General features: G+C 45.6%; 1 protein-coding gene across 4 annotated transcripts in view; it reads left to right on the forward strand.

The window, feature by feature from the left end:
• Positions 1 to 15408, forward strand: part of CD82 (CD82 molecule) — a 38963-nt gene extending 23555 nt beyond the window's left edge. For all 4 annotated transcript variants that reach the window (XM_059849283.1, XM_059849285.1, XM_059849284.1 and 1 more), the window contains exons 3-9: positions 1107 to 1179; positions 4477 to 4601; positions 5749 to 5823; positions 10482 to 10589; positions 12211 to 12402; positions 12695 to 12778; positions 13281 to 15408. In XM_059849283.1, the coding sequence (XP_059705266.1) occupies positions 1107 to 1179; positions 4477 to 4601; positions 5749 to 5823; positions 10482 to 10589; positions 12211 to 12402; positions 12695 to 12778; positions 13281 to 13358 (735 nt within the window). In that variant the 3' untranslated portion in view covers positions 13359 to 15408. The remainder of the gene's footprint in view (positions 1 to 1106; positions 1180 to 4476; positions 4602 to 5748; positions 5824 to 10481; positions 10590 to 12210; positions 12403 to 12694; positions 12779 to 13280) is intronic.
• The last annotated feature ends 7112 nt before the right edge of the window (positions 15409 to 22520 follow it).

The following is a 22520-nucleotide window of genomic DNA, read 5'->3' on the forward strand; positions in this document are numbered from 1 at the left end:
CAGAGCTAGCTACATGATGCACCTTCTGCCAAGACAGGAAAGCTTGCAAGCAGCTTATTTCAGACTGTGACTTTATCTTTGTTCAGAAAAGCTTCTTTGTATGAGCAGCTGAAGCCTAGAGTAAACTTGCAAAGTGTGGAGCCAATGCCTCTCTGCCAGCTTGGTTTGGGTGGTGTTTTGGCATTTTCCATGTCTTCCAAGTATTAAAACATTATCTAATGAAGCACAGAATTGCAGTATTTCTTTAGCCCTGTTAATTTATTTCACTTCATCCTATCTTGAAATCCTGCTGATGTGAGAACAGCTGTTTGCAGTTCACTTGCAGTTCTTGTCTACTCCTTGTTTCTTCAAAGCCTATTTTGGACCTTTGCACAAGTGTTTTCCAGTCCTAATTGGCTGAACAGCACAATTTTCAGCTACTTTTTAAACCTGAAGTCTTGCTGATACCTGAAGGGTAAAACAGAGCATGCTTCCCCCCACCTTTCAAAGGGAGATGGGAAAATGTATCCATTTCTTGGCTACTGAATTCAGCGTCTGGATTCAGCTGAGTTCTCACAGGGATGTATTGCTCTACTAATCCTTGCCCTACATAAGACTGTGTGGTGAGCGAAGCAGAGGCCATGGCTAATGTTTCATAACTCTTGACTCTGCTGAGGTTCAGGTACTCTGCCAGAAAGTAGGGGCCAAGCCTCTTGGGTTTCTCTATTTAAAAAAAATATTTAAAATCATGTGTTTGTCTTTCCTTGGTTCTTCACAGAAGCTATGCACTTACCTTTCACTTCTGACAAGAGTGTTCTAGCAGCAGGGTGTCTCTTCCTCAGACTGTTTTGAATGGTCCTCCTATACAATGTTATGTACTATTAAAATACCATGTGAAAAACTGCCAGGCAGATCTTAGGACTCCTGTGCAGTTGGCTGAGGCTTTCTTCCTGGAGTTGTGCTAATCCTGTTTACCCTGGGAGGAGTACCATAGGGGAGATGGGTGGGAACAGCAGAGGAATGCTTGTTTTTAAACTGGAAGTATGGATAATAGTGACTGTCTCCTCTTATTTATCTAAGCTTATAACTTACGCAAAGCCGTGTGTGTTTTGTTCTTGCTCTTTCAGATTCTGGGTGCCGTGATCCTGGGATTTGGAATATGGATTCTGGCCGACAAAACGAGTTTCATTGCAGTTCTGCGTAAGACTGTGTTTTTTCATCTCCCTTCTTTTTCTAAATTGGCTCTGTTCTGGGGCTGTGTTTGACCGTGGTGTTGTCTAGGAATAGCAATACTTTTGTGCACGGTCTGTAGCCTGAGCAGTAACGTGGTGTTTAGCAAGATGGGATTGTTATCAGGGACATGGTGAAAGGGAGCAGCCCTGGAGACACAGCTTTCCTCTTAGTCTTGTTGATTGAAACATCATGGTCAGACTGAGTGAGACTACCGCCTCTTCAACCAACAGTCCAAATATTTTGTCTTAAACACAGGAGCTAGTATTTCATCCTATTTTCACTGCATGCTCTGTGTTTTCGCAGTGATTTCCTTATTACCATAAGGTGCAAATGCCCCCAGTGCCTTAATGCAGTTTTGCTGTGTGAGTCCTCCACTGCTTTCTTTCTGTAATGATCTATTTCAATGTAAATGTTTTAAATGCCAAAGGAAGTAAGTACCTGGTTTTACTGATGCTTCATATACTTTGAAAGGACATGGTATGTATGTTGCTAAGCAGTAGAGAGCGCAGACTTGGGGGGTGTGTGTGTGTGTGTGTGTGTGTGTGTGTGTGAAGTGCTTTGACTACTAAAACATACTCTTGATTACACTAGGTGAGACTTACCCTGGGCATCAGAGGTGTTCTGTATTGTGCAAGGGGCTTAGCTTTCTTCCCCTGAAGTCAGCCACAAACTTTGACTTGAGTCTTAACAGAGAGTCTGCTTTCTGCAAAAACCAAAACCTGAGCTGGCTTCAGAGGACTGTAAGTGGTCTTTCAGCAAATGAGTATCTCAGCTCCATCTTTCACAAGCTCTGCTTCCTTTGAGCTCTTTCCTAGAAACACCTCAAACTTTTCTGCTTGGTGGTTCTGGTTACTTTTTGTCACTACATTCAGAATGGCTGAGTTGGGCACCAGCCTCAGACGGTGCAGGAGGGCTGCCTGCCTGTGGGGAATGCACACTAATGCATTCATAGTCCTGTTCCCAGCTACATTGATGCTGCAAAGGGCTTTATCTCCAAGTCATGCTGAGCACTCTGACATGGTTTGAAAGGTGCTGGATGGGGAAGACACCCCTGCTAATACCACACATGCAAATGCTACTCCTTTCTCTGCTTTTGTGCTGTGGCAGCTGCCTTGCTACTGCAGTGCTAGAAGATCAAGAAGCACAGCAAGGGGTATTGGTTAATAAGGTGGGGGCATGAGCAGATGCAGTACATGCAGCCTAAATGGAGCCTGTCATGGCCTGGCTGTTTGCAGTACCCCTCACAGTCTGAGGTGTGCTTAGTACCAGTGGGTCAGCAGCTGATTCCCTCAGATTGATGGGTCTTACAGCCACTTGTGGAGGGAGAAGTCCCTGAACTTGGCCCTATTTCTTCCCATTTACTTGGAATCTCTGCTAACAGAGCATTTAAGAATTTAGTTTCCTTCCTGAAGATTTCCAGTATCAGCTCTTTCCCTGCCCCCTCACTTCCTTTCCCATGCCTTGCCCCTCTTTCCCTCTGCTTTAGTAACCTAGGCATCAGGGAGGGCACCCAGCTGCTGCCAAAGGAGCCTGTTGTAGTTGCTTGGCTGCCTGCCCAGCGCAGGGGAAAACACGGAGTGATGGCAAACAAGCAGGAGTTGAATGCCCTCAGAGCCTTCTCTTGCAAGGCAAGGCTATTGCAGATGAGAACTGCAAGTGTGGCTCTTGTCCCCTGACACTATCAGTTCTCCAAGAGGCTTTTGAGTTGGAAGTACCTTTTTCTTTCTTCTAATGGGAATTTGACAGGGCAGTGGTTTCTAGCACTGTGGAGGTGCTGCAGCCTGGGCACTTGAACACTGACTAGCATGATAGCTGAGCTGATTTTGAGGGAGGGAATAGGGTAGATTTGTGAAGCCCACTCCTGTAAGGCTGCTGCTTCAGTAAATGCTTTGCAGTGTCAGTACGTAACCTGCACAGCAAGAGTCACAGGACTGGTGAGGAAGCAGGATCCTGGGGTTTGTGGCATATGTCCAGCCAGGAACTGCTGGCTGAAGTGACCTGTGTGACAAATGGATCTGCTTCACTTCTTGTTAACTGAACTTTCTTCTGTTCAGCATGTTTTAGGGAAAAAAGTTTGGAAGCTGGTAGCTTGTACCAGGTATCAGAAGCAGGGGGAAGTATATATTATAGGGGAGAGTATCAGTCTGGGCTTGATTATTCTCCTTTAACATATTTCAGGAGAAGCTCAGAGGAAGTTTGCCTCCTGAGACTTCCTTAGTTCAGGAAACTAAATGCTGAGCTCTAAAAATGTTATTTTCATTAATCACTGGACATCCAGAATTCCCCTGTACTCTGTAGCTTGCCGATAAATGAGGTTTCTAGTTACTGTTTCTAGACGGAGTATCTCTTCAACTTTTGTGCTGTAATGCAAGAAATAGTCAGCTGACCAGCTCAAATGTAAGAGATTTTCTTCTGTTGCTTGCAGTACTAAATGCTGAGGGAGGAGGGCTGACATCACCAGCATGTCTGAAATAATCTGACCTAAACTTGGTTGAAAAACCATTGAGCATTTAGAAGCGCAGAAATTAGAAACAATAGCAGGGGATATCTGGGAGGATTTGTAAAAGTAGCTAATTTGGGTATTATATTTGTTTTGATCCTGGAATAGCATCTGTTTGCAGGGTGTCATGCACAGGTGCTGAAACAGCCTGTGGTAAGTACCTGGCCACAAGCCATTCAACCCAGACTTGCTAAAGTAACCTGTCATATCATCTGTGCTCAACACTAGCTGTAGCTTGTTGGGTTTCACTCCACAGAGTTAGTTTGTCCCAGTGTTGGCTGCTAGTGGATAAGTGAAAACAGAATGGCTACTACAAGAAATAGTGCTTCAAAGTGAAAAGGCTATCCAAAAACGGGGTTTAGGACTTGGAAGAAAGCTTCCCTGAAGATAGCAAAGGGAATTAAAGCAAATAGGCAGTAGTTATGGAGTAGATCATCTTTTATATTACTGTTTCTTGCAGTACATTCATGAGGGAGTAAAATTCCAGTAAGGAGATAACTTTCTCCAAACAAGGTTTATTTGTTTGGCGTGACCTTGAGTCTTCCAGACTCTGGAGACCTGCAGGATGGCTTTTAAGCCTACTTTCATCAAAAGACAACCAGAAGCATCTGTCTGTCACCGTGTTTGGTATGCATCTGTGCAGTCTGTTTGGAGCGGACAAAGACAATTATCAGTAGATACGTATGATGCAGTTCTATAAATGGTGATGGCAGACGTATATTTTTGTTAGTACCTAATGTTGTTCCTTCTCCTGGCTCCTACAGAGATGTCATCTCCCTCCCTGAAGACTGGTGCATACATCCTCATTGGTGTTGGGGCACTTACCATGCTGATGGGGTTCCTGGGCTGTCTTGGAGCCGTCAATGAAATCCGATGTCTCTTGGGTCTGGTGAGAGTATTCCTGCCTGTTTTAGAGACAGCCTTTAATACATCTCCTGCAAAGTATCTGTTGGATTGTAGATGGGGCTTTGGTCTCCTGGGGATGTTATTTCTACTAGGTCAACTTAGATCTAGTTCTTAATTTGCGCACATTAAATTCTCCAGCAGTCGGCAGACTGCAGCAGAGCTCCTCAGACATTACTGATAATAAGCTCAGAATTGTGAATGAGAGAGGATATCACTGACACTTCTTGCACACAGTGGGCTGAGGACTGCCAACTGAGAAGTGTACCCTGTCCCCCTCACCCTGACTTCCCAGTTGGTCCTGTGCTCTCAGTGGTAGAAGAGCAAGTTCCAAGGGCAGTGAAAGAAAAGAGGAAGAGTGATAGTATCCTGTTATGTCCCACCTGTGGAAAGTGCAAGAGTCAAGAGAGACCCATCTAGGATTGTCCTGTATGTCAGGACCTCTCTTCAAGCAGTTCATCTGTAGGAAGCTTTCTGTCCGTGATAGGTGAGATGATACCAGCTTCATACACCTCAGCCTGCTACATGACTCTATCTTATTCAGAGGACATATGTATTGGAAACCAAGCATGGCACACACTGTGTGTCCTGGTATTAGCAGCATCTCCTTGTCTGGCAATAGTAGCTGCCACCATTTAAAAGTAACCTCAGCAGTTTGCTGGTGAATCTTGAATTGAGATCCTCAAACAAATTAAATAGCATTTTTAAAAGGGTAATTGATTTTTAAAAAAAAAACACATTAAAAAATCAGGCTTGTAAAATTGACTCTTTTTTTTCTGTTAATGTTCAAGGTAGGCAGAGCCCATCTGATTGATTGAGGCCAGAATGGTCTGCGAATGGATTTGGCCGTGGGAGAGAGAGTCTTAGTTAAGATGGCATGTGCAGAGAGGGCATGTGAACCCTTTCCTTCCTGAAGGCTTTCTGTTGGCCTAATGGGTGAAGTGCTGAACTGCACTGGTCTGACGTTGGTTCCAGCCTTTTCCTGGGAAGGCATTGTTGATAGCAGAGTTTGTCTGTGGGCAAAGAGGCATTAGCTCATGTTGTGATTTCTCTTGTATATGTAATTTTATTAACTTTTATATTCAGATTTTTCTAAAGACCGACAGTGATCACCTATTGTTTTTTGTTTCCAGTACTTCACCTGCCTGATGATAATCCTCTTAGCTCAGATTGCTGCTGCACTGGTCATCTACTTCCAGAAAGAAACGGTAAGTATTACCGTGTGCCTTTTCCTTGGTCTTGGCTTGGGAGAAGGGTGATACCTAGAAATCCTTTCTTCCAAACTGGGCTGTCCTGTTAGCAGGCATAACTGGATTCTCCTTTTCTCTACCCTGGCTCAATAGCTTTGCTATTTGATTTTTCTGTATCTGCCTCAATAGTGCTGCTTGCTCAAGGATTATGAAACTTTATTTGGTATGCAGGTTTTATTTTTGGGTAGTGGTAACAGTGGGGAAAAAAAAGTCCTAAAATGCTTTAGACCACACCTTCTCTTGATCCTGCTGTAGACAGCTATTTGGGCATGTAGTAGCAGTGGTTACTACCATGATGCCATCCCTGGTGCCTTGAGGAGTTACCAGCCTGAGCGCTTTTTTGACTGGTATTCCTCCTTGTGCCATCTTGTTCTGTCCTTTCAGTCTTTCTGCATCTGTGGGTAGAACTCTTCTTGGAAGAGCTGTCCTCTTTCCCAGGAGCAAACCCAAATATCTGATGGCTCCTGTTCTACAGCTGGATTTTTGAATGGTTTAATGTTTTGAAGCGGATCCCTTTGTCAGGAGGCAGTTTCACAGTGCCTTCTAGAGCTCCAATATGCTTCACAGTGTAAAAGGGACCTACCTATTTTTGAGCTACCTAAGCATTGCAACAATCCAGCATGGGTATAGGTTCCCTGGCCCAGGCAGTTCCTGATCAGGCCTTCAGCTACTTAAGAGCTAAACTGGGAGCCGCATTTATGCAGTGGAAAGAAGTTATAGCTGTGGGATCACTGCTGGCTGCTGGTACAAGTTGTGGGTAACCCTGTCCTTTGCTGCATAGCTGGATGGTGCTTGCTGTGTGCTTGCCTCTCCTAAGCCAACTCTTTAGCTAGATGGTTACAGAAAGCAGAACAGTTGAGGAAGTTATGGATGGGGCCTGGTGGAGAAGTTTGGGGCAGGGGGAAGGTGCCTGCCACCAGCAGAACTGATGTAAGCTTTGTACTGTGGTGACTGAGCAGCTGTTGTCTGGGTTCCTTTCCAAATGTGGTGTGACTAGCTTGCTCTCTGGGCTGGCAGAAGCTGAAGGAGAAACTAAAACAGTGACTAAAACTGGTGTGTAAAGATAATTCTCAGCAAACAGCTCTGACTAATGCAGATATGGAGGTGTGGGGATGGGCATTCCCCTGCGATGGGGAAATGTGACTTCAAACCAGGAAATTCTGTACCTCTGTTAGCATTTCTCCTCCAGTTGCCAGTCTACTCTAGAAAACTCCAACTTGTAAGCTGTAGCTTTTCATTTAAACCTCATCAGACCAGGGAAAGTTTAGAAGTGCTGGGGGTTGTTTTCCACAGCTGTTGGAGCTGGTGAGACTGAGATCATCACTTTTACAGATCTGGGAGAATGGTCAGGGAAGCTGAGCTTTGAACAGATGCTCCTGTTCAGTCCCTAATGAACAAAATTAATGGAAAAGCTCTTCTAGAGCCATTCTCTTTTCAGGGATCCTCCAAAGTACCTGCCTAGAGCACTAAAAACTGCTTGAGGAAGGTCTTGGCTGAAACCTCCAGCACACTGGTTTGGGGCTGCGCTCCAGTGCTGCTGTGCAAGTCGCTCTGCTTTGCTGGCTGTATGTCATCCCAGGGCAGCTTGGAGCACAGTGAGGCACACTGAAACTGCTCAGCAGCCAGTCCCTAGATATCTGTTGTGTTCTTTGTGTTTATTTCTTTCTGACTTCAGGAACTTGGTTAGATATAAAACAAGGAACAACAAGGGTGAAGGAAGAGATTTTGGATTCAGAATGTAGCAAGGTAGTACTCACTCTTTCACTTGTAACTGAAGTATTTATTTCTATGGATTCACTTGAAGTTTTTGTTGGCATATCTGTTCCTTTTTGGTGTCAGAATCGTCCCCCACACTGACAAATGAAAGTATACTGAAATAGAGTAACTGTAAAAGGCTGAGCCTCTGACAGGAAGGCTGCTGCTTTGCCTCTCCCATGGGCATTGTTAGAGGAATGCCCCTTCAGACTGGAATTGCCCAGTACTTCTGGGAGGATGTTGATGCAAGATTGATTTCCCTACATTTGTTGGTGACTGAAACTGTGGGGTGGAGTTTTTTTATGGCCAACAACATAGTAACATCACAAATGCTGAAAATGATACTCTGCTTTTGTGAACTGAATGTTGCTACTCGCCTACATCTAGTGGATCACAAGCCCTTAAACGTGAGAGAGCCTGGGCAAGTTCTCTCTTGGCCTAGTTCACACAAGCCTGTGCAGCTTGGCTCTAAGTGCCTTGAGTAAAGGAGAATGGTGGTGTTTTGGGAATAGCCCTACTTGCCAGCTATTGTTTGCAGCAAGTAGGCCTGTGTGATTGCATGCAGTGACTTGTCTGGGGCTATGGACTATGTGTGAGTTTCAGAATCTGAAGTGACAAGGCAGAGGAGAGCTCCCTCCTGTTTTTTGACCCTGCTTTTGTGTGCAGGCTTGATGCTAGTAAGTGCTGAGGAAAGGATCTAGCTTGCATCTGACAGGGATGGGATAGATGACTGACAGTGTCTGATAGGGGAAGAAGCCTACACAATCCATTGTGTGATCAAAAACCTGGCCTTCCCTCTGGCATTCAGCTTTCCCCATTTCCCTCTTCAGTAGCCCACGTGCTGGGGGGACTGACAGCCTTGCTGCTTTCTGGCAGTGAGCTGTGGCTTTGGTGCCTAGGATCTAAGTGCACCTGTGTTGAGGTGGACACTGGGCTTGCCAGAGCTGGGAAGGGGCAAGAAGCCCTGAAAGCAAGGGTAGCCATTTCTGAAGCTTTCATGTCTCACACAGTGCTAAGTCCTGATAGCTTTAAATGAGTGGAGATGGTTAGAATGTTGAAAGCCTGCATGTTCCGTGTGCTTTTCTAGCTTGTTGCTCTTTCAGTTTTCCTCTGTCAGGTGCTTCAGGGTGAACAGCTGCAGATGCCTGTGTTTTCCCTTTGGGCTGCTCTATGGGTTAAACCCACAAGCAAGCTGCCTGTGTGGCTCCAGAACTGTGCCACTGTTTGCATAATAGTCCCTTTCTCTGATTGCTTGCTAAAACACCTAGGAATGCCTGATTTTTTTTTTCTTTAATTTGAAATGATTCGCTTTTTGAAACAAGAGCAGTTTGCAGGACTTCTTGCCTGTTCTTTTGTAAGAGTAAGGGCAAAGCAGACATACAGCTTCCCTGTGTAGCTGTGGTTGGGGACATCAGGTTCAAGTCCTGTCTGCTTGTGGTGGGCTCCTGGGATTCCTGCAGAAGTGGCAGTAAGGCTCCATCTGACCCATTAGCTAAGGGGCTGGATGGGCCAGGGTAGGAAAACAAACCCAGCTCTCCTTGCCTCCCTCTGCATGTGGAGCAGCAGTGTGCAGGAGGGGTCAGGGTGGGAACTCACAGGTTCAGTAACTGATAAGGCTTATGGCAGCAGCCAAGGCCAATCTCATTAGTGAGAACCAGGTCAGGTTGCCTTGATTTGAAGGGAAGGAAAAGGGGAAGTGAAGTAATTAAAAGGGGAAGAGATAGACATCATAAGAAGAAAGATCATGTAGCTCCCATCCATCTGGCCTGACATAACTGATCCCAGTGAACTGAGCTGCAGTTTTCCTAGGAAGAGGAGTTGCTGATGTAGAGAAACTTCTCTCAACAGTAGGCAGTGCTTCCTCTTGCCGAGTGTCCTGGTATTTGCCATGGTCATTGAAATTGCTTGATAGTAGAAGAAAAGAGAAAACCCATTTCCACTGATTTGAAATATGCTGTAGCACCATAATCAAAAAGGTAATATGTGGATTGGGAACATCCTGGTGCTTGGGCTGATGTAACTCTATCCTATCCCTTGGGCAGTCTAATGGCACTTTTCTCCAACCTCTTGTGATTCTGGGTCTGTCCTTAGCAGTCCTTATGTACAGGCTGCTTAAGAAGAGCTTCGGAAGGAGGTGGGAGGGAGAAGGTGAAGGAGTCTGCCAGGTGGTAGCTTGCACCTCTCATCAAACTGAAGGGTGTTGTAAATATCTCTGGAAAAGAAATGGTGATGAAGGGATGATTTGATACACCTGAACTTTGTGATAAGACTGTTAATGAGCAGTTTAGGTAGTTGTAATACTTCCTGTCTTAATATAGAAACAGGACTTGTGGGAGTCTGGGGAGAGAGGTAGATCAACACCTTGTGAAAAAGGCAAGTTTCCATCAGCTGTGTATCAGAAAACCCATCTGCATTCATGAGCAGAGTGGCTTACACCTTCTCTGAGCAGTGGAGATGAGCTGCAGTGGCAGAGATCCTGAACCAGGGTCTCGCCTGCAGTATGAAGTTAGAAACACATAACCTGTGAGTCCTTAGGGCAGTGTTGTCCTTCAGCTTGCACTTAGCTTGCACATCTGTCTTGTCTGGGGCAGACATTTGTTCAGCCTGTGTCTTAGCAGGATAACCATACCTGATCTGTTTCCTTACTGCTCACCTGGTTTGTCGGCTTTCCCCATGTCCTGGCAAGGACTTGCTGGTGCTTTGGCTGTTGAGCAGCAAAGCTGCTGCCCTTATCTGTACTTGTTAACTATTTGCAGTCAGCTTTTATGAGTGACTGTCGCTTTATATATGTATCTGAAACACCAAAGAAAAGGCTACAAGAACTGATAATCTAACTCTCCTGCCTCTTTTTTTCTTGCCAGTTGAAAGTTGAGTTGTCTGGCATAGTTGTAGATCTCATTGAAAATTATGACCCTTCGGATGAAGATAAGAGGAACTTGCAAGATGCATGGGACTATGTGCAGACACAGGTGAGTCATGGGGGGCAGCAAGAGGTAGATGATGCTGTTTGTCAGTGCAGGCACCGACCTTTAAAGCTAGGCTGAGGACCGAGAAGCAGCTATTGCACATTGATCTGGCTGATCTACAAAGTGGCCTGTGAGGTTTGGTGCCTGCAGACTAGAAAATGGTCTTGCTTCAGACGCTTAACCATTCCTGTCTGCTGGTTGTTAGAGCTAGCTAGTGTTGGCTCTGTGGCCTAATGTATCCATCCTGTCAAATAGCACTCCAACACTTCTCTTTGTCTGCTGGGCCTCCTGAATACTAACTAACGTGTGAAAAACATTTTGCAGGTGTTTTTTTTTTAGCAAAAAGTCCCTAGTTTATTGCCAGGCAAGTCAGCACCACCTCCTGGCTTACTGCTTGGTGCATGTTGCTTGCTTATTGTGATGGTTCTTCTGCAAGTATCAGTGTTCTTGGGAGCCATCCAACTGCCCATGGTTTCTCTTTTAGCATCAGGGTCAGCTCTTGAGCAGCTAGAGGGTATTCAAGCACACTGGAGTCATGACAGCTGTTTACTGCCAAACCACAAGCTTGAGAGCTGGCTGGCTGTTGTAGTTAAACACACGGCCAACATGGGACTGATGGGTAGTAAGTACAAGTAACAGCATTTGTCTTCAGTCTGTTCTTTGGTTTGCAAAACACTGACCTGCAGTATTTCTCCTCCTTGGAGAATGATTTATGTATGTTTTTTCACTGTAGTTGTAACTCCTTGGTAGTGAACTCAAAAGAAGCCTGGTTCTCCTGTGGAGAGAGGCTACTGCTTGGACCCTTCTTTTATGTAGGAGTAGAAGAAAAAGGTTTTGCAGAGATGGAGAATTTGAGTCTACTTCATGTCGCACACTGGAGTTAGCATTTGAAAGAGCGTTGGGTTCTGTAAACCGGGAGTTTAAGTCCAAACCTCTTGTGAGGGAAATGTATTTCCTTCTGGAGGCTGTGTCTTCACAGCACTCTTTTGGAAACCAAATGCTTGTCCTGATGTGGATGTTCAGCTGTTTGTATCTCATGTGTATTATAGCAGAAATGTTACTTTTCCTTTCTGAGCAAAGAAGGATTTTCCCTAAACCTCTACCTCGACATAGACAGCCTTTCTGCTCTGTACCACTGGGCAAGCACTGGGATCCATGCTTAGGATCTTACTCCTTGCTAGACTTCCCGATATGCTTTTCCCTTCAGCAAACACGGTTTTATCACGTGGCTCTATAGGAATGTAAATGTTTCTTTGGGTGGAAAACTTTCCCTATCCCGTGTTCCAGCTGGTCCGTGCTGCACCCAGGCGGACGCTGGTGCGCGGTGATGTGCTGGGCTTGGCGGCATGGGGACGCCACCGTGTGGTGGCTGCTGCTGCCCCGGGGCCCTTGACCTCTTGCTTTGCTAGCAAAGTGGCTCTTTAGTAGGAAATAATGTCCCTGTGTTCTGGACAGCTCTATACATAAGTAACCAGGGTGGTATTTAGTGCTGCTAATTCCAGCAAACTGTATGGCCTGACTGTAGTTGCGGAGAGCTCCTGAGTACTTCTGCCTGCTTATTGTCATGTGCAGTTATCTTGCAGTGCAAAGTGTAAGACTGTGATGATCTCTCTCTTGTTATTAGATTTCCTGCTGTGGCTGGACTGGAGCAAAGGAATGGGAAAATAATGAGATTCTTCGGAACAAAAGCAATACTGAGTACCCGTGCTCCTGCTCCAATAGATCTAAGGACTTAGTGGAAGGAAGAGGTTTCTGCAGTCTGGAAGATCCTCTCAATGGCACTGCAACGTATGCTGACTGGCCTGTTCATGAGCAGGTGAGTGAGTATGTCTGGGCCCTGTGAAGCTTACACTGAGGCTGCCTTGTTTTTGTTCCCCTGAAAATTTAGAGCACTTCTTTCATGTCCTTATTGCTTGAAGTACCTTTGGGATTTGGGGCAAGGGGGGACAGAGTGACAGGGATCCTGCCCTTTTCTGCAAAAGCTTCTATGAAACCTGGTATAGCATGTAACTGGGATAATTCCTGAGTGCAAAGATATGTTATGGATTTTCAGTTTTGAGATACTGAGATACATGCTTTTCTTCTTTGTGGCTGTGTTTTCTCTATAGGGATGCATGGATGGTGTAGAGGAGTGGCTGAAGGACAACCTTGGTATCATTCTTGGGGTTTGCACTGGTGTTGCTGTTATAGAGGTAGGTAATTTCCTGACATGAACCTATACTGTCTTATCACAGAGACTTTTTTTAAAGGCAAAGCTGTTTCTCAAATAATCGACACCTGGTTTAATATCAGTGTAGTTCTAGCTCTTGGTTGTGTCTGCCTGAACTGTGGCTTTTGTTGATTCGATCAAAAATCTAGCAAAGCCTTGTCTACTTGTGGTTCTGCCTGCTGTATCTGACTTTTGGCAATTCTGTAACCAGAATACTGAGGCAAGCAAAATCCCACTTTAGTGAAATCCCATTTGTTGCCTTAAAAAGCCCATAACGTAGTTTCCGGATGAAGTCACATCTTTATGAAGCCCAATGTTTTGTCATTTCAGTTTACTGCATTTGCCTTGTGTTGAGGACTAACTCTGCTCAACTGTATGGTGTCACTGAAAGATGTTCACTGTATTCTGCTCCCCTGTATCACCCGTTCTTCCCACCTTGTCTGTCTGGTTGCTGATTTTGTTCCCATTCTTCATACTTGTTCCAGCTGCTGGGGATGATACTGTCCATTTCGCTTTGCAAGAACATACACAGCGAAGACTACACCAAAGTGCCCAAGTCTTGAGTTGGCTGGCTCCAGAACTACGGCACCACAGAGGAAGGAGCAAAGAGAACATTCCTGCCTCATACCCAGACTGTGCAACCATTGACCATTATTCCTGTGACATCCCATTTCTGATACCACTCTGCTAAGAACTGTTAGAGCTGCAACACAGCCTGATCTTCTGGCAATAGGGCCTTTGGGCCACCTGCATCCTGCCTCTGGATTATTTCTACTTCAAGAAGCAGAACTTAAACTGTCTCGTGTCACGTGAGACACCGATTAACCTGAGGGGACAATGCTTTTGCTGCCTGCTCCATGTTAAACAATACTATTCAAATCTTCATTCTACAACCCACTGGACCTAACATACAATAACTTTTCTCTCCCTTGCTCTTCTGCACATCTTTTCACCTCCCCCCTGAAGTCCCATGAGCCAGGAATTCTGTTGAGATTCCAGTGCTTTGGTAGCTTCACCTGCTTCACTGACTTGTGGTGGTAACTAGTCATGCTTTATAGGCCTTCTCTTCCCTTGCAGCTGACCTGATTCAGCTCCAACTGTACATCTTCCAGCCTAGGTTCTCATCTGAAATACAGAGTGCTACTGTCACGCTCGCTTCTCCTGTTTCTGGAGTCAGCTATGCCTTGCCTTCAGTGGAGCTCTTCCCTTTGAGCATAAGAAGCCACCAGGAGGGAGCCATGCCTACCTATTTATTCCTAGTGTGACCTGGCAGATTGTGGTGGTGGTGCTCAGCTACTTCTGGAATGGATCCCTTGAGTTTTGGATTTGACACTTACGTGTTTCTCCCATTTGCCTCTTTATCTTTTCCTCTCCCCTTAGCTCAGCTTTGCTGGCTCCTGTCAGCTTGGAGGTTACTTCAGAGACTGCTGCATACTGTGGACTCAGCCTCAGGCTGGCTCTGCTGTTTGCATTCTCGGGTTGCCAACTTTATAGAGATTACAATTAATTTGATTCTTCCCCTGCTCCTTTATGAAGATAAAATTTGTTAGCTGTGGATTTAGATATGAATACGGAAGGATATGACTGGATTGCTGATGCTGTATATTGGGAATATCACTGATGTCAGTGCCCAGTATAGGTTCTGTAGCTGGGATGCAAAGATAAGTGGCTGTTGTTTCAGTTGTCCATCCTTCTGACTCCACTGTGGTCCGGAGCCATGGCTGCATCCTGAGTTCTGCCTCAAGTGCCAGCCCTGCAGCAGATAAGTAGCAGGTTCTGCAGTTGTGCAGGCTGCAGGTTTCTGTGCTAATGGCTGGGCTGTTTGTTCTGTTGAGCCAGTGGTTGGCAGCAAGGAGTGGTGTAGACCAGAAGAAGGTAGGAAATGCACAAGAAGCACTGCCCCAGCTCCTTACATAAGAGAGCTGGGTGCAAATCTCACCTTTAGAGGTGTCTTGGGCACAGCAGATTTCCTGCTGTTACACATGGTACAATGACTGTGACGTCAGGAAGCTGGATGGGAGATAAGTGGATGGTCCTTGCCAGGGACCTGTTACAAGGTACTTGGTGAGTGAGCCTTTGCCTTACAGAGGTGGTTCCAGGACTGTCTCCTGTCGGGGTGGGGCAGGTAGTAATAACCCTACTTGGTGAAACCTACTTGGTTTTCCTTTTGGGAAGAAAGGCTGGTGCAGGGAATCAGGGCCCTAACAGTGAGTCCCTGCTCTGTCCTCATCTTTGGACAGAGCAATGACTGGGGAGAATGACTGGGCAACTGGTTTTTATGGAGGTCTGATGAGGCTTTGCAGTTCTGAGATATCTGCCCCTTCCTGCACAGATCCTTCAAGCTGACCTTTTCTATAGCAGAAAGCACCTTTAGCAGTAAAGCTTGCTAGCTTTTGTAACACAAAGTCTATTCTCTAACGTGTTCTTATTTGTAAGATTCTTGTTCAGTTACAGATGCCAATGCTGAGCAGCAAGTAAAAAGGAGCCCATTCTGGATTTCCTTTTTTGTTTTTGTCTGTTTTTAGCAACATCTTCCTACTGGAAGAAATGCATGTACAGATATAAAAGTCTAGAGGGTGAATATTTCTGTAATAAAGACTTTGCTAAAAAATATGTATCTCTGCCTGTGACTTGTGTTTTCCCCTTGCTTCCTCTCCACCTCTTCTGCTTTACGTGCAGATTGCTGACATCTTGTTTGCTCAAAGTGCCAAAAGGTCTGATGCGCATGTGTGAGATCAGTGTGGGCTGTAAAGATCCTGCCCAGCAGGGGGAGGTTACAATTTTTCTGGGCTGTATTCTAAAGTAAACTTTGTCTTGTTTTATGAAGTATGTTTGTCTTAGGGTGAGCTGACTTAGTGATAGTTCCTTGAATTACCTGCTATCTCCTAAGCGAAATATTTGAAGATGTTGCTTCAGATCTGCACAGTCTGCACAGTTTGGAGTCATAAGCCTTGGGGACTAATTCTGATGAAATACAAGCTTGCTGCTATGCCCACAGTGCATACAGCTCTTGCCAGCTCAACTATATCATTTTTTCCCACTCGCTTTCAGTAGGATTCCTCAGCCCCTGCCCTGCCACTGTGAGAAGGAAGAAAGCTAGATGGCCATTTTTCATAGTTTAGGTCACCACATGCTGGTCTTGACTGAAAAGCTCTTCAGAAGTAGCTAGACCAACTATATAAATCTTCTTGCTTTTCTCAGCTAAGCAACTGAGAAGTGGATATGAGCTAGATCTCAAAATTCCTTCAGATCCTGCACCAAATTGGTGCATCTGGATATTTGAACATTTGAAATGGCTTAGAAGAACCTAAGGTCGTGTACTAATGAATTTTACAGCTGTTGCTTTAGAAAGGAATAAGCATGACCTAAGTCCTCATGTATGTTTTGACGAAACAGTGAAGTTTGCAGAGGAGGTACTGAGGTGCTGTCAGCAAACACTGGTGGCAGCTGGTCTAAGTCAAGATTTCAGGAACCCTGACCAGCTGAGTGCAGAGCAAGAGGGACTTAAATGGATCCTGGAGCCACAGTAGGGTGCAGTGATCTGTCCTACCCGTGAGTACAGCTTGTTCCTTTAGGCTGTCCTGGGCTGTGCTTGAGGAGAGCTTGGTTCTTGGTCACAAGGAGTGTCCCCTTTCTGGTTGATTTCCCAGAGCACCCTGCTTTAATCAGGAGGCAATGCTTTCCCAGGGCCCCACGACTTAGAGGGCTACACTTCCTGGCAGAACTGCCAGCCCTGACCAGATGGCTCCTGCGTGGTTTCCATTCAGCCTGTTGTGGAGCTGGAAGGAGAAAGTAGGGGACTTGAGGACAATTGCTTGTTCCTGGCTTGGGTCCCCAGCTGCCCTAGCTCTGTGGAAACCACTTGCCTTTGGCCACTGGAGGGAGGTGTTCCACCAAGAAAACCCAGCCCGGGCTGGTCCCTGGGGAATGAGAAGATGACAGTGATCGCTTCCTTCTGCTCCCAGTTACTCCTGGCAGCAGGGTAGCTAAATTAACTTGTAATTACAGATGTATTCTCCTCATAAACGATTTGTGCTACATACTTGGCATTTTTAGGGATAATTTTCCCTTCCATTTCTTGGAGAAGCACACAATTGGATATTTCGTTGCATGTCTTCCACTATTGTGAGAGTTGTGTTTCCTTCCTGTGTTTCTGCTCTACCTAGGTCTGGAAGCTCAGCATGAGGGAATTCCCATGATACTTCTTGTTCCCGTTTTTTCCTGTTTCCTTCCATCCTCAGTTCCTTTGAGCTGTCAGTCAGTGAGGAAGGAGAGGGCATTGAATACTTATAAATTTGATTTAAAAAAGATTCCAGGAAGAAAGTCCTCAGACCTTCAGAGATTAGGAAATCTGCTGCTGCTCCTTGGGCCAGGCTCCCAGCTCCTCTCGAGAGGTGGAGGTTTGCTGCTGGAACTAGAAGTCAGCTTAGCACTCAGACTTCTTGGGAGCTGCAGTGTTTGTCTAGCAAAGCCCACAGGGCCAGCCTCTGCAGAAGCTCAGCACATGGAAGCATTTTGTGCACAGCCAATAAGCTGCTCTGTAGCTATCCCAGGCCAGTAATTAATATTGCAAGAGCAGAGTTGTGACCACCCTGTGGCCTGAAGCAAGGCCCCTAGTAATGAACTGGTGACGTTTCTTGTTCTGTGTGATCACGAAGCACTCACGAGCTGCTATAATTCTTTCCATGAGGTGGTTTTTTTTTTCTGGAGTGGGAAGAGGAATTGCATTAGAGTGGCTAAGGGTAAGTCTGTAGGTTGCAATGCATCTTGTGTTCTGTATGGAACATACTCCAATTTAACATGTGGCAGCTGTTCTTTTCCCTATAATTCTCCCATGTGTGGTGGCGTGGCTGGTCCCTGCCAGCTTTGTTCAGGATTTAGGCTGAATGTTGTAGACTTCAGAAAAGCCTGGTTTCTGGCTGCCAAAGGACAGACTGCAAGTGCTGGTGTCAGACTCTGTGACATTGTTGAGGAAAGTGAGGAACGGGCAGCCACAGGGGCTCGCTGCTGAAAAGCCAAAGGACCCTGGGGTCCCCACAAATGCTACCACTCAATGCCATAAATGGAGAACATTCCCTCAATTATTCATGGGCTGGCTCTACCCCATCAGCCTCTGAGAGTCTGCTCTAGCCTTGGCCTTTTATTACATACAAACCAGTTAGCAGCCAGGATTTCTGAATGACATCTTCAACCAGGTTGATACTAAAAGCTTGTCGGTGTAAAAATCTACTAGAATGTGAGTCTTCAAACACTTGTCAACTGGCAAAAGGCCCTTAGCAAAAAATATGCAATTAGTGAACCAAAGCTATTAGTAAAAGGCTGCTAGTAAAGCTACTAAGTGTGCTTTAGCCATTATAAACAATTTCTAGCAGGTGTGTGCTGGCAGAGTTCATGCAATTTTTTTGCCTTGTGGCAGGAATCTTCTCTGCCAAACACGGGAAATTACTTTCTCCTAAGTAAATTCTGTAACCCTGGCCATGAATTCTTTCTTCTCACAGGTATAAATTGTCTGGTTTCTCTCCTCTTAGCTTCTAATAATACAATTGACTGGGGTTTGTGTGCTATTTGGCTTTTGTGGGGAGGGATTAGGGGAATATTGGATGCTGTGTACCTGGAGAAAAATTATTCTCAGCTCTCTGGGCAAAAAATATTAGCTCCACTTAAAATAAGGGTTTAAGAGAAGGATAATGCTCCAAGTAATGCATAGATGCTCTATGAGGTATGGAATCTGAGAGGGAAAATCCTGCTTTAGGCCCCAAGGATGGTATGTTCATGCACTTCAATTAAATTTCTCTCTGGTATCTTCTTTCCTACAGCTCTCTCTCTGATAAATGGCATCATGGAGTAACTCCTCTGTCCTCAACAATGCAGAATTTAGCAGAAAGTATGGAAACCTACTTCTGTAACTACTACAGGCCTTATCTTTAGGAAACAAGAGAGCATTTTCCTTCCCACCTATAGGGTCCAGATGTAAGTAACTCCCATTCCTTCACAATGTTTATTTGAACAATGGCAGCAGCTCAGGGATTATCCTGATACTGCTCTTCATTCTGTGAGTGTTCACCAGGTTAGGAATATACTGACATCAGACCTAGGCCTCCTGCAGCATCCCAGATCCTCACTATGTCACCAGAATGCCAGACCTTTTCCATCATGTGTCTCTGGCCAGCGTTATCTGCTCTTCATAAGCTTAAATCTTTTCCATGTTGTCTCTTCTTGTCCAAACAATTTTTCTGGAGGTTGTCAGTCTGCAATTCTTCTGGAATCTGTCTGTCACCGTCAGGTAAGCAGCTCCAAAGCAGCAGCTGTGACAGGAGCTCAGAGGATTGCACACCAGACTTTTTCCTTCTTTTTGCCCTCCTTAGAGTTACAGACTGGACATATGGAAGTTCTTCAGAGACAGCAAGAATCCCAGAGCATGTGATCATCTGACTGGCTTACCCGGAGTGCTTCCTGGGTATTTTCTGCATAGCACTTCTGGAAACTATTTGGGGTTTACTAGGGTGGAAATGTGAGGTCCTGTCATGTTATAGTATAGGCATGTGCTTTGTGCACTGAACTTGCAAAATGATGTCAGAATAGTATAACTCATGCAGTGATGTCTGCAGACAGCCTGGAACAATAACCCAGCACAGTGCAGACCTTTAATTTTGGCAGAGGTTTTCTCACGATGCTCTCATGTATTCAAAAATAAGTTGCTCTTTTAATATGATGTTGTAATTAACTCTGGTAAGCACTGATTGGGAATTTTTTTGGCAAAACCATTTTTCCCTTGAGGATGTAAGTTCCTATAAAACAAAGTGTGGTTTTGGGTTTTTTTTCCTTCTGCATAAACAGACTGAAAATAATTGAATAATTTCTGATTGAGGGATTTCTTCTGCTTTCTCAGTGGTTACCTCATAGTAAAAATTACATAAAAGACTTGGGATTGAACAAAATAGGATTATAAAGCTATATTCTAAACTTGTGACCTAAAACCAGGCTGTGTTGGTCTTCTGAGGTGGGATAGACTGAGGAATGTTTGCCAACCCTTTCAGTGAAGAGTTTTTCCTATTGTTCAGTCTAATCCCCTTTCTTCCCCACTCCCCAGTGCCACTTGAGGCTGTTTCCTCTCATCCTGTCACCTTTTACTTGGGCAAAGACACTGACACCTGAGCACTCTGTAGTTTGGAGAGTTTTCTCTAGACCACTGTGGGCAGTTCTTCAGAGCTGCAGAACAAAGTAGGGCAGAGCAGAAGTGAGTTGGGCTCCATGTGGTGCGTGAGGGAAGCTGCCTGCAGAAATCAGTGGATGCCTTTCCTCAAGACCAGTGCATTCCCAGTCACCTGGAACCTGAGTACAGTTTAGCACAGGACTTCAGTGCCTGCATGGCAGCAGGTGTGTCCCTGGTGTCACTCTGGGGCTTGGTGGGAGCCAATGTCTCCTTGTGTGCTGTGGGGCTGGGAGAGGTGGGGGAGAAGCTGAAATGATGCAGCCACTGCTGCTCTTGTGTGAGGTTTGGTGGGTGTTTTTGAAGGGGTTTTTTTTTGGTCTTGTTTGGTTTTTATGTGGAAATGCACGAGTACCAGGTCTGTGCGAACCTGTGGGAGTGAGGTGGTGTGGAAGGTGGGCTGGGCAGTGCGGAAGCCTCTGGAAGGTGAGGTGTACTCTTAGGGAGGAACTGCCTAAGGAAGAGGGGGAGGCCTTGGCACATGGTCTGGAGGTGAGGGAGGTGTCTGGGACAGAGAATGGTGGTGTGGGGTTTGGCCTGACAAGGCAGTGACGGGAATGGGCCCCCACAGAGCAGTGCCCTGCCCTGAGGAGCCAGCTAGCATGGCCAGGTAGGTTGGTTTGCTGAGCAAATGCCAAGCTGTGGTCTGGCCATGAAGCAGGACAAGTTGCAGCCAGCCATGGGGGGGATGCAGGAAAAAAATTTCTCTGGAAGAGTTGTTCTCAGGAGACTGGGACTTAAAAGACAGGTAGGCTGCATTTCAGCTGCAATGAAGTGTCAAAACCACCTGACAGTGAGGTTTGCCACACTGATTCTTGCCAGCAGTGAGAGATGCATGAACAGAACCTCTGTTGCCTGAGTGTGAGCACTGCAGTGTGGGGCTGCTGTTTTGGAAGTAGGGAATGAAGAAACCGCAGCACCTTTATCCTTAAGCGACTCTGTTGCCTTTCCCATTAACTTCAGGATCAGTTTGAAACCAATTGTTTATAAAACAATCTGAGAGGTTGCCAGAGTTGCCTTTTGAGTAGTTCCAAGGATTGGCAGTCTGTCTATTGCTTTATACAGTCTCACCACAGATGTTGTGAAAACAATCTCCTGCCTCCTGTAACACCGAGATTGAACACTGGTTCTCACGCTTGCTGCCTCTTCCCGGAGTCCCCAGCGTTTCCTGCTTTGGCTAATGAATACCAAAACTTAATGAGAAGGTCTGGCTGCAGAATGCTCTGGGGTCCAGTCTCTTGGCTGTAGGGAATCTCCTAACACTGGTGAGCTGTGAGCAGAAGTGGCGAGATGTCCTTCCAGGGACCAAGGCTCCACAGCAGAGGTATGTCTGGGATTTGGGAACCTTCTCTTGTTTTCTCTTAGATTTCCCTCAGTATCCCTGTGGTCACTAGGGAGGAGCTTGCACTTTATTGGAGTAGTGAAGCTGGTTACACCAGCTTTTATGTGATGAGAAGATGCAGAGAGCACATCACAGTTCAGATGGCTATCATAAAATAAAGTTGGCAATTTCATGCCTGGCTATAGTAGAAGCTAATTAGCTCAAGTCTCTCTCTCTCTCTCTCTCTCTCTCATCTGAGCAAGGCAACAGCAAGATTATATTGTCTTCCTATTAGGCAATAGTCTTGCCTGACATGAAATGAGATGTCTGGCGATTCTCATAATTGCACACAGCTATTTACTCTTTACCACCGCTTCATTGTCTCACTCTTTAATAGGCAGCAAAATGGTAATGAGATCTTCTCCCCTCCTCTTGAACTCCTCGCAAGCCATGCTGAGGACTCCTATGCTCCAGTAGCAAAGGGGAGGGTAAAGCAGAAGTAGAGGAGAAAGCAGTCTCTTTGTCTCTACCCTGAAATCCGCTTGGTGGGAAGGGTTAGTCTGCTAGCTTCTGACAAAATGATGGAATCTCCTGAGCAAGTGCTTCATGCTCAACCCTTTATTGTCCCAGACCAAGAGAACTTCTGTCACATCCTTGTGTTACTGCCAGCAGGACCTTATAACAGTTTTGCTGAGTGTTGTTTGCAGGCAGAGGACTGCAGTAGCCCAGGTAATTGGTGTATGATATGCAGAGCTGTATCCTGTAAGGATAAAAGCTGAGCCATCAGAAGGTTGAGAGTACGGCATATTTCAGAATACTGGAAGGCTTGTAGTGCTTACAGCTGCTGTCAGATTCCATCAGTAGAGGAAAGCTTGCCTCACTGACAGTGGAAGACTATGGTTAGGATCCGTGCAAGGACAAATGAAAGTTTATTAAAAATGTGAAGCTCACCTGTTTATAGCAGACAGTTTGGTAACAGAAGCAGAGAATGTCTTGATAATCTGCTTAGGGGGTTAGGAGGAGTATATTGCATAGGATCATCATAGAGGAGTTTAGATTGGTGGTCCACTACCTCCAACCCCCTTCAATCAGCAGGGACGTCTTCAACCAGATCAGGTTGCTCAGAGCCCCATCCAACCTGGCCTTGAATGTTTCTAGTAAAGGTATATCTACCACCCCTCTGGCCAACCTGTT

This window comes from Haemorhous mexicanus, chromosome 6 (genome assembly GCF_027477595.1).
Source record: "Haemorhous mexicanus isolate bHaeMex1 chromosome 6, bHaeMex1.pri, whole genome shotgun sequence".
Lineage (NCBI taxonomy): Eukaryota > Metazoa > Chordata > Aves > Passeriformes > Fringillidae > Haemorhous > Haemorhous mexicanus.